This window comes from Anser cygnoides, chromosome Z, assembly GCF_040182565.1.
Source record: "Anser cygnoides isolate HZ-2024a breed goose chromosome Z, Taihu_goose_T2T_genome, whole genome shotgun sequence".
NCBI lineage: Eukaryota > Metazoa > Chordata > Aves > Anseriformes > Anatidae > Anser > Anser cygnoides.
In genome coordinates this window covers 47,530,125-47,542,188 of record NC_089912.1, presented here as the reverse complement: position 1 = coordinate 47,542,188, position 12,064 = coordinate 47,530,125, and the positions used below count along the sequence as shown (strand labels likewise).

The following is a 12,064-nucleotide window of genomic DNA, read 5'->3' as shown; positions in this document are numbered from 1 at the left end:
GACTTGACCTGCTCAACAGCTTGCCAGATTCTAAAAGAGTCAGCTTGTCTATCAGGTTTGTTCCGATATGTGGGACCTACTCTTGTTCCTGACATCCTTCAGCTGATCTTGCAGATTTTCTGTATCTTTAGACCACTACTTTGGTTTAGAGAACATCTCTAGAACACAGCATATGGATCCAGCTTCTAGTACAGTTTGGGAATCTATTGATCTAGTTTCTTTTGTAAGTCCAGCACAAGATATTTCAAATGAAGCACAGAGTTAAGATATGGTAAAGAACTAGACACTCTTCTGTGTAAAATTACAGCCTGGAATTATGGACAATTTGTACAAATGCTGGCTTTCCATACAAAATGTTCAAGAATTTCTAAGTATATCTCTGTTTTCTCCCCACTGAAATTTAAAGCCACCTAGTTCAAGGTCTATACATAAAACATAATTTAAGGATTATGTGAATGCTGTAGAACACTTTTGCTAGCTCAGCGTTTCCCTTCCACTTCCAGTTCTTCTTCAATAAGAAAGACCAGAAAGCCCTGTAATCTTTTATTTTGGGTTATTTGTTCTTCAGTTATTTCTGAGGCTGGGGTGATGTTTAAATGAGATAAAGAGCAGTTGCATATTTTCTGACATACTAGGTAACTGTTAACTTCCTTTTCCTCTTTCTTGTGCATCTTTTGTGCTGAGACCCAAAGGCTTAATACTTCCTAAGCTATTAGAATTATTCTCAAAGAGGCAGCCCATTTTTCGCCAACGACATAGTCCCTTACACTGCTGAACATGGAGTCCAAAGGAATCAGCTGCTCTGCAGTTTGGTTGGACTAAACACAATAGAAAGCAGACAGTGAAACCACAATGGAAGAGAACAGCAGCAGTGTTACACCTTATTGCTTTGTCTCCCTTAGAAAACTGAATTGATGGTGAACACGATCATTTAAGAAACAAGACAGCAAAACTCCCAACTTTACCACTAATTCTACAACAGTCTTTCTGATAGGAGTACCCTTCTGGTCTCTTCAGTTTTTAACTAACACCTTGGATCCCCTGGAATCACATATACCAAAATCAGTGGTCTTTGTATAGTGTGGCTTGCCAGATGCTTTTTCGAAATACCGTCCCTTTGAAAAGAGTTCAACAAAGAGTTCATCCACACAGTTGGGTGCTATTATCATAGAAAAAAGCAAAGGCATTTTGGTTATGTATTAGTAATAGGATACACCTTCTCATCTGTTTTTCAGTGGAACTTCCCATTGGTTATGTTTATCTGGAAGATCGCCCCTGCCCTTTGTTGTGGAAACACAGTGGTTGTCAAACCAGCAGAACAAACACCACTGACTGCCCTTTACATGGGATCCTTAATTAAAGAGGTAAGTCAGTAACAGCACAGTTTTTTGCCCTTCTTTGAAATGTAAGAGAATACTGCAGCTGAAATGCCACAGAAGTAATATAAGCTAGGCTGTCCTCTGCAAGTACTTCTCATTGCATGTCTAGCCTTGTTCTATGGAACTTACCCTACTGTAAACCAGTGAAGCAAATCCAGGGCAAAAGCATACATATCTTTCAGCTTTATCCACACACACAGAGTAAACAAAACAAAACAATACAAAATAAACAAACAAAAAAAAACTCACAATAGCAACTTAGTAAACTCCATTCCTTGGTAAACGTATTTGCACAGTACCTTTCAAAGTTAAAAGTAAACAAGAAGTCAGGAGCAGGGTATTTTGAAGTGGGTGGCCATGGCTTTATTAGCATAGTTATCACAGAAAATAACCTGTTTGTACAGCTAATTATTATCAGATAATTATTATTATTTTTTAACTGAATATACTTTTCACCCAGCTGGGTTTGTAATTAACAGAGAGATGTAAGTCTGCATTGCTTGACTGCTGCCAAACTTAAGAACTTTCTTCACACAGAAACTGGGAGCACTTTGTGCTCTTGAATGTAAGGAGTGTCATAGTTTATCCAGCGGTTCCAAATTTACATTGACTATTGTGCCCAGCCCAGCAAACACCCAAAGAACAGTTAAACAGTTTAGCTATCTCGCTTCCCAATAAGATCAACAAATGTAATCTAACATGTTTGGAGAGTTGGCACAGACGTCAATAACTGCCAGCTCAGTAACCTTGTACAGTGCTAATGGCAATGACTTGGCACTTTTTATTATTCTGGTTCAAAACAATGATTCAGCATAGCACACAGTCTCCAGTGCTATTTCAAACAAATTAAATGAGTATTAAGAAGAAACTAAATCCTACTGTTATTTTATTATGTGGGAAATGCTATTAGATAATATTGGGTCAAGGAGATAAAAAAGCAGGTACCTTTTCTATTATTTCTGATTACTTAAAAGGAGAGCTCTAAAGTGGCAATGTGATCATAGATCACTTTTGCATGCCATTTGAGAATTGTTACTGATAATGACTGGTAGAACACTAAAACATTTTTAGTAAAGGATATACATTTTACCCATTTAGTGTTCATCTGGATGAGAAGTTTAGGTATGCCATTGTTAAATGTCTTTAGTGTATTATCTGGTAGATATAGTACGGTTTTAATAAAAGACAAATTTATATCATCATGTCCCTCAAGAATTATTCAGCCAAACATTGCTGAGTTTTAGTTTACATCTGGATTACCCACGTAAAGTTGGAACCTGACTCCCTGTTGGTGATAAAAACCTTAGTGATCAGTTCAGCACTTACTTTAGAATTCTTGTGAAACTATCTAATCATTTAAAATCTAAATTATTCTCAAGTATACACATCTAAAAAAGAAATACTGTCATTCTTGATAATCCTTCCTATCTCTCTTAATAGTCCTCACAAAATTTCTTTGCTAACACACATAGAATAACTTCTACATGAAGTAGACATGAAAATTGGTGTGAATTAGTCTCATAGAAAGATTTTCTCTACAAATTATGCGTGAAACACAATACTAAGAAAATTGAAAGAACCTCATCATCTCATCAGCTCCTGGGTATTCTATGACTTATTAACCAGAAAAGTTAAATGAGCATTAAAAAACTGATGGAACATATTAGAGCACTTGAACCTGTAAGAAAATGAAGTTACTCAAACAAAAGTAATTGTCTGCTGTTCATAATGAAGGACATGAGGCTTAGGAGCTATAAGTCACCAGCTGAAATACACCATTTTACAAACAAAATGGAATCTATGCATGCAATTCAAAAGTCACAATTAATGCTAAAAAGAGACATATTTAAGTGACAAGAGATGCATTTTTTTGTCTTTTAATTTTATGCTTTCTCTGCTTGATAAGTGCCATTGAGATTCCATAGCTACTTCATAAACTGACATGAAATCCAGCAGCACTTTATATTCAAGGGAGTTTGCCTGAAGTTAGAAAAAAATATTTTATTTTGTCAACGGAAGAAACGTATCTAGTATAGAATTTGTAGGAAAATAGAGGTTTGATTTGACACAAAAGTTTGCACTTTCTTTAACTATAAAGTTTGCCAGATAATGGAACTTTACATGTCTTCAGTAGCCAACTTTTTCATGCTTGGTAAATGGTCTTCTCTTTCTGTGCTGTTAGCTGTCATTTTATCCATTCTCTACTGCTGTCCAGAGAAAGGAGTAAAAATATTGAGTTGAAAGTATCATTTCCATCATTTTTATTAAAATAATTTTATTGTAAGTCAGCAGATCATTAGTTAAATGACATTTAATATGAGAGGTAATGAGCAAAAATCATCAAGCCCACAGAATGATTCAAACAACTTTAATGATGTTGCCAAAAAATTAAGCCATCTTTTTCTTTACATATCCAAGTGAGAGAGAAAAAAAAATGTACTTTTTGCCAATGGCACTAAAAACTAAAATAATGTGTTCTTTTCCTGTGTTTGTGTTTTTTTTTATGGTTTGCTTTTAAGAAAGAGCTCAATGGCATAAAATAACATCTGTTGGGGTTCGTAAATCATGTGAGAAATGGACATGTCTGGGGCTGTAAGGCTGAGAATAACTGTATTACTCTGAAAAAGTGACTGGAGAACTGAAAAGGGAAATAAGACTATATGAGACATGTTTTTCTAGTCATCATTACTTCTCCAATTTTATGGCGTTTTCTCTTCCAATTCAGGCAGGATTTCCACCTGGAGTTGTGAACATTGTGCCGGGCTTTGGACCTACTGCTGGAGCTGCTATTTCTCACCACATGGATATAGATAAAGTGGCCTTCACAGGCTCTACTGAGGTATTATAATGAATGCAAGAAAATATAAGCAGGAACTGTGCCCCTCTGATTCCCAGTAATGATTTAATGTCTAACTTGTTCTATGTAACTGTTTTAACTTTTTTCTTTCTTTTGGCTGCTGGTTTGTTAAACAAAGTCTGTTTAATGATTTGTTGGTTATTATTAACTTTAAACATATTTAAACAATGTTTGTATTGCAGGAAAGCCCTTCAAACAAAGGCACTCCATGAGATACAATGGTTTCTATATACCAATGCTATTTTAAGGCTTGTCCTTTAAAAAGAAAACATTTTAATAACTTTTGTTGTTTGCTTCTTTTTAAGTATAACTTTAAAAAAAAAAATGCAAAAAGTGAAAAAAGCTGTGCTCTGTTCTCTTTAATAACATGATGGTAGGAAGTTACTTCAGAATTCTCATTCCTAGTCCTGCACACATGTAGGTGAGGTGATGGGTTTAGGGTATTTGAATGATACAGATAATTATTTGGGTGGTCTTAGAAGTGTATATATCAGTTATACCTCAGAAGGATATGTATCAGTTTAACAATTGAAAGGAAGGTCACTGTTAATTTTTCCTAACCTTTGCTCTCGAGAACAAAGATTGATATGACTGAAGATTTCTCAATGCAGGCACTCTCTAACTTTATCCTTACTACAGTACAGTACTATCCGTCTGTATGCATAGTACTTTCTGCTGTGTGCATGCTACATGGAAGAGCTGCCAACTGGTCTTTTAACTTCTTGGATGTGCACTCCAAAGATAAATATCATTGCCTCATGTCAACAGTCAGTGTACACTGAGAGCAAGATCTGTGTTTATTCTCAGAAACCATCAGCATTAAAATAGTGGGAAAAGAAAAGGATCCAAAACCAGGACATATGAGAAATAGTCCATATATATTCCCAGCAGACAGTAACTAAAATTCCCCGTGCCCAATGTCCTCCAAAGGCAGGTGGACAGGATCATATTTCAGGATCATATTTCAGGATCATATTTCCTGATTTTGGTGACTGTCCCTTTCTTCTGACAGTATCATGAAGAGCTATTCCCAAAGACAGGAAGGCTGACATACAAGGGAAGATATCTGATGGTTACTACACACTAGCAGTTACAGGCCAAAGCTGCAAGTGCCGCAAGATTTGTTTTTTCCTCACAATTTTCCCAGGATAATTCTCATTAAAAAAAAGTTCATTTAATTACGCCACCAGTGGAAAGAAACAGGACAGGGGCTCTGCCTTGCTGTGCCCGTTTCCTCTTCTTTCAGGTCTCCTTATTACTGGTAAGGGAGAAACTATAATAAGGCAGTTAGTCATGCAGGCACTGTAGATACCTACATTTTCTCTCATTCAATTCATGTATCAAAGGGTTTTCCCATATATACATTTCAATTTATTGAGAGCAAGTAGCAGAGCACAAATCAATGTCTAGTTTAGATTACACATGCAAGCAAGTAGAATGATGGAACCAAACGGGCATCAGATCTCTTTGTTAGATAAAATTAATATTTCCAGGGGAAAACAGTTCTAGGAAAGAGTTCTACTGCTTTGTAGATTGCAATTCATCTACACACTGAGTCTTTCCTTCCAATTCTGCTCTCTCCTTTTTTTTTTCTTATTATTTTTATTTCTACAATTACTTATTTCTATAGCTACTGGTTACACAATTCTGAGCTATGACTTCCACTTTCAAGGAAATCAGAGAAGTGTTACTGGGGTGTTATTTTTTAGGTAAAGGTGTCTTTTTTTCTGCCTTTTAGGTTGGAAAACTGATCAAAGAAGCTGCAGGAAAGAGCAACCTGAAAAGAGTTACATTGGAACTTGGAGGAAAAAGTCCTAACATTATATTTGCAGATGCAGATTGTTAGTAGCATTTTCATTACATAAACTGACTACTTTTTCAAGTCCCATATAGTTTTTCACCTCTCTGTTAAAAAAAAAAAAAAAAAAAAAAGCATCTGCCTAAAGAAAAGTTTTGTTTTGTTTTGGTTTTTTTGGTTTGGTTTGGTTTGGTTTGCTTGTTTGTTTTGTTTTATTCCATTTTGTTTTCTGGTCCTGCCATAGTTTCAAAGCAAATTGTCATCAGAAATTGATGGCTCTTGAATGAACAGGAACATCTGGCAGCTTGCCAAGCCTTATTGTAATTATGATTCTAATGGAACAAGAATTCAGAACCAAAAACAACTAGATGGACCTTATTAACTTCCTAGCTGAATTTTTCTCTTGGTACTGTCGATAAAGCAAATAATGTTGAACCAACATTTCACATACAACAGTTGAATGTGTGTTTGTCTTGCCATACTGTGCTGCTCTACATGAGAGTAGCTTTGGACTTCAGTAAATAGATGAATACCGGTGTTTTAAAGGACCATATAAATAAAAACTGTTAAAAAGGGAAACAAGATGTCATTACAAAGGTTTGCAAATAATTTAAGAGGTGACCACTCAAACTTAAGATCTGATGAACTCTGCATTTCTTTACAGTGGACACGGCTGTGGAATTTGCGCATATTGGTCTATTCTACCACCAAGGACAGTGTTGTATAGCAGGATCTAGAATTTTTGTGGAAGAGCCTATTTATGATGAGTTTGTTCGCCGGAGCATTGAACGAGCAAAGAAGTACACCCTTGGGGATCCTCTGTTGCCTGGTGTACAGCAGGGCCCTCAAGTAAGTAATATTATATGTCTTATATAATTTTGACAGAACATCACACTTTAAAGTACTTCAAAATCTACTCCAGTGGTAGTGTTAAGTCTACTTATTATTGTCCAGTAGTCAGACTGGATAAAAAAATGGAGTGAGGGTTGTTTGTATTACCACGATATGCCTAAGGGTAGAATTTCATTCTATTTTCCAGTATTATGGAAAGGGGACAATTATATAGAACTTAAATGCATTGAGAAAATTACGGAGCAACAGCTGTAAAACTGTAAATTCGATCACCCGTGTTGGAGTGCTAGCATTATATTCAAACACTGCCAATGTAAATGAGTAGCTTGATGAAACTAAAGCTGGTAGTGGTTTTTACCCTTTTCCAAGGTGCTAGTGTTTCATTATGATGTTCTCAATTTTAGAATATTCCACAATTAAAAAACAGCACTTTATATTTTTTACTGGTTGTGTTAAAAGTGTATGCCAAGAGCTTCCCTATTAAATGAAGGCTGAAATGCAACATTAATAAGCATTAATATCATAGTACAGTGGATTCAGTGGATTCTGTCAATCACATCAGAGAATTGTTAAATTATTTTTTTCCTGGGTCTTATTCCCATATCAGTTTATACTATAGGATATACATTTTCTTGGAAGAGCTACTATAAACACATTTGATCATCACAGAACAAAGGAATTGTACCAGAGACAAAGCAAAAGCTGGAGACAAAGGAACTACCACACATTCGATAATGTAATATATTCTTCATTGGTTATCACAGTCATTTTTTGTAATCAAAGAAACAAAGTAAATTGGAAAATTTTATTCCAAGCTACACAAGCTAATGTAAAAATCATAAGGATCCTATTTTGATATCCTGCGATGTGTCTAGCTAATGAGCTAATATGTTCAGCTAAATAAATCTAAATGCCAGAGGACGAGAATTTTCTAACAAGGAAACTCCAGGAATTCAGGTATATTTTTGTCAGGCTGGTGTACAGCTAACACAGAGCTAACAGAAATCTAGTCTTATATTATTGTGGCTTTACTGAGTTTGAAATTCATATTAGCATTTTAAATAAGAAACAAAAGTAAATTTTACTTAAAAGAGACAGTTAAACATTTGAAAAAAAAATACTAAAACATTAGATGGAAGGGGAGGAATCCTCTCAGCATTTGCTTTCTTTGACCTCTTTTACTTGTTAGCAAGATTTAGAAGAAATCATGAGTTTTTCAAAGGTTAACGAAATTTGCCCTGCTAGAATTGGTATGTTCTGTTTCTGTCTGTGCTGTTCTTATAGTCCAATTTTAATGGAAAATGTAATCATGCACTTTAGATAAATTTATTTTGCAGTAATTGCTTTTAGTCTCTCATTGCCCTTAAATCATATGCGGTTCTTTGCCTAATTCTCTTTTGAAAAGGAAACCTATTGACTATGTTGTGTCATAGAGCCTCCTTGAAAGCCAAATTTGTCCTCCAGTTCACAGGCTCTCTGGGACAGCACCTGCCTCAGGCAGAAAGTTTGTGTAGTGCTCTGCACAGTGAGCATGAAAGAAGAGACAAAGTCCCTACTGGAATGCAAAAGATCATATATATGCTAATTCACACATTATTAAGAAAAATTATGATGATAATAATAACAAAGGGATGACTGAAAACAACATGAGCTGTATCATCTAAACGTTTTCTTCTCTTCATGATGTTTATGCACAAGAGATATTTGGCCACCAAGGTAGCAGAAACTTTGTCTTCAGCATGTACTAAGGTAATTGTTTGAAAGCATAATGACAAGGGGAGCACATGGAACTAAAAACCACCTCCTTATGAATATCCTTATAAATAAATATCCCCATAAATATCATAGCTTTTATCATAGCTTTAGTTGAGTAACTGTTTAGTCTAATACACATCCAAGATTCCCCAAAACATTTTAAAATACTATATTTTTTCTACAATGGTAAGACTTGTAGCTTAAGGTGAAATGCCACCTTTTTAACTGTATGAATAAGAAAATAAGATGCACACCTACTTCACTGGCTGATAAGTATTATCATAGAGAAGTAGTGTTTGCGCAAAAGTCCCCCCAGAAGTAATCTCAGTGTCTTCGTGAGCCAGTTCTTGAAGGGTTGAACTCCGAAAGAGTGAAGAAAAGAGTCATGAAACTGTGAATAAATAAATTAATTAATTAATAAAAGAGAGGGTGTTGTATTGTAGGCCTTTATCAAAGAAGCATTGAGTTTTTCTTGAAATAAATGTTACCTTGTACGCAATTTCCCTGCAGGCATGAAGTTAGGAAAAAATTCTTCATTGAAATGGTTGTGGAGTATTAGAACAGGCTGTCCCATTAAGTGAATGAGTCACCATCCTTGAACATATTTAAAAGGCGTAGATGTGGTGCTGAGGGACATGGTTTAGTGGTAGACTTGGCAGTGATAGGTTAACTGTTGACTTGATGATCTTAGAGGTCTTACAGAGAAGAGGAAAGGAAATGAGAAGTTTTCTTTTTTCCTGTCCTGCATGATATCCTTGTCTCTAAATTGGAGAGACATGGATTTGATGGATGAACCACTTGCTGGGTAAGAAATTGTTTGGATGGTTGTACTCAAAGAGTTGCACTTAATGTATCAATACCCACATGGAGATCAGTAACGAGTGGTGTTCCTCAGGGGTCAGTGCTGGGACCAGTTTGTCAGTTACACCAAGCTGTGTGGTGTGGTTGACATACTGGAGGGAAGGGATGCCATCTAGAGGGACCTGGACAGGCTTGAGGGGTGGTTCTGTGCAAACCTCATGAGGTTCAACAAGGCCAAATGCAAGGTCCTGCACGGGGCAATCCCACAAATCCCACAAATACAGGCTGGGTAGAGAATGGATTGAGAGCAGCCTTGATGAGAAGGATCTGGGGGTGCTGGTTAGTGAGAAGCTCAACATGAGCTGGCAGTGTGCACTTGCAGTCCCAGAAAGCCAGCCAAATCCTGGCCGGCATCAAAAGCAGCATGACCAGCTGATCAAGGGAGGTGATTCTCCCTCTCTACTCTGCTCGTGTGCGACCCCACCTGGACCACTGCATGCAGTTCTGGGGTCCCCAGCACAAGAAGGACATGGACCTGTTGGAGCGAGTCCAGAGGGCCATGAATTTGATCAAAGGACTGGAGCACCTGTCCAATGAAGACAGGCTGAGGGAGTTGGAGTAGTTCAGTTTGGAGAAGGCTCCAGGGAGACCCTATTACTGGCCTTCCAAATACATACAGGGGGCATAAAGGAAAGCTGGGGAGGGACTCTTTGTCAGGGAGTGGAGTGATAGGACTAGGAGCAGCAGGTTTAAACTAAAAAAAAAATAAAAATAAAATTTAGTTTAGCTATAAGGAAGAATTTCTTAACTCAGAGGGTGGTAAGGCATTGTAACATGTTACCCAGAGAAGTTGTGGATGCCCCATCCTTGGAAGTATTTAAGGTCAGGTTGGATGGGGCTTTCATCCAGCCGGTCTAGTGGAAGGTTTCCCTGCCCATGGTAGGGGGATTGGAATTTGATGATCCTTGAGGTCCCTTCCAATCCAAACCATTCTATGATTCTGGGACTGTAATAAATGTGAGCTCTTTCTACTCAGGTGTACAATATTTCCTTCAACCCATTTTGTCATTAAAAAAATAGTTAGAGAAGTGGAAATCTCTCTTGTACTCCCTTTGTGAGCTTTTGTGAGTGGAAGTGTAAACTCCCTTTCCAGCCAAAGGCACTAAAACCTACTATACCATAGCGCAAAACTGAAATATGCTTGGCATATGTTGTATTTCCTGGTGAACTTGGGGGAGAGGGAGAGAGATTGGCTTCATCCAGCAAAACATCTGTCATCTGTTTTTCTCAAACCACAAAGGTAAGAGTCTTTATTCCACTAACAACTCGGAACAGAAAACAGCACTGAATTTCAGTTTTAATGTACTATTTCTTTTTACCTTTCCTTAATAGTTTAGGGGAAAAGGAGGGACAAGCTACCAGCCACAACAAAGCACAGAATAATCTTGCAGGCTAGATCAAGTCCTCTGTTATGATTGTAGAAAAAAGTTCAGCAGTTCTCATTTGGATTAAACATTTGTGGTTGACAACAATACTAGGAGAAGTATAAGATACATTTTTTTTTCTTTTGCATTGAAGAAACGCAGCATATCAGTCCCTGCACAGCTGATGCTAGTATGTCAAAATTTCTTTTTAATGATTTATCTGAGAAAAAAAAAAAAAAAACTTTTGAGAAGTTAATGACAAGAATGTTTGCAGGGCTGTCCAGATGTTCCACTTCAACACATGCAATTGTTGTTGAACAAATTGAACAAAGCTGGAACATTGTTAAGTTGCAGTTAATGAGCTAGAAGTATTGTTATCAGTGTATGCTGCTTTCATCCCTGCAATATCTTTTCATGTAGATTGATAAGGAGCAGTTTCAAAAAATCCTGGAGCTAATTGAGAGTGGGAAAAAAGATGGAGCCAAACTGGAATGTGGAGGAGGTCCATGGGGAGACAAAGGTTACTTCATCCAGCCCACAGTTTTTTCTAATGTTACAGATGATATGCGCATCGCCAAAGAAGAGGTAAATAAATTCTTGGCAGTCCATACTTTCACTGGAGATTGTTTAAATTTCTGTACAAAATATCCATTTAGAAGGTCAAGTGGTGGCATAAAAATGTTCCCAGTAAATCTGTCGTTCCAGCCTGGTGTTGTTTAAAATCCTTTTCTTGGTTTCTTATGCCCATTTCACCAACTCAGTGGAGGTGAGGGAGAGGAGTGTGAGGCTGGCCTGCCAACAAAGGCTCCAGCTTAAGCTGATAGGAGTCAAGAAATGTTAAGGCTGGGACTGTTAATAACATCACCCCACACTACCCGTGTCTCAGATATCAGTCATGGTAACCTGTAACTGAGAAACAAACCTTGAAATCACAGCTTATGAACTCTTCACTCCTTAAGGAGCCACTCAGGTTGTGGTTTGACACAAATGTGCCAAACAATTATTTTTCAATGAGAGAAAAGACAGGTTGTGCTTCCACACACATTTTGCCTGGTAACAATTTCAACAAAGCAAAGTTTTGCCTCTGCAGGGTTATTTAACCTAGATCTGTTTGCAGAAGTGCCCACACAGTATTGAACGGCTTGTACTAAACCAATTAAGGGGGCATTGCCAGGTCAGCAATGACCAGCTGGAAGGA

The 12,064-nt window shown here is 37.1% G+C and overlaps 1 protein-coding gene across 1 annotated transcript in view; it reads left to right on the top strand.

Annotated features, from left to right (window-relative positions):
- ALDH1A1 (aldehyde dehydrogenase 1 family member A1) overlaps window positions 1-12,064 on the top strand; it is a 37,089-nt gene that overhangs the window by 19,386 nt on the left and 5,639 nt on the right. Inside the window, exons 6-10 of the mRNA XM_013194523.3 lie at window positions 1,236-1,364; window positions 4,105-4,218; window positions 5,975-6,077; window positions 6,699-6,883; window positions 11,287-11,451. Coding sequence (XP_013049977.1) covers window positions 1,236-1,364; window positions 4,105-4,218; window positions 5,975-6,077; window positions 6,699-6,883; window positions 11,287-11,451 — 696 coding nt within the window. The remainder of the gene's footprint in view (window positions 1-1,235; window positions 1,365-4,104; window positions 4,219-5,974; window positions 6,078-6,698; window positions 6,884-11,286; window positions 11,452-12,064) is intronic.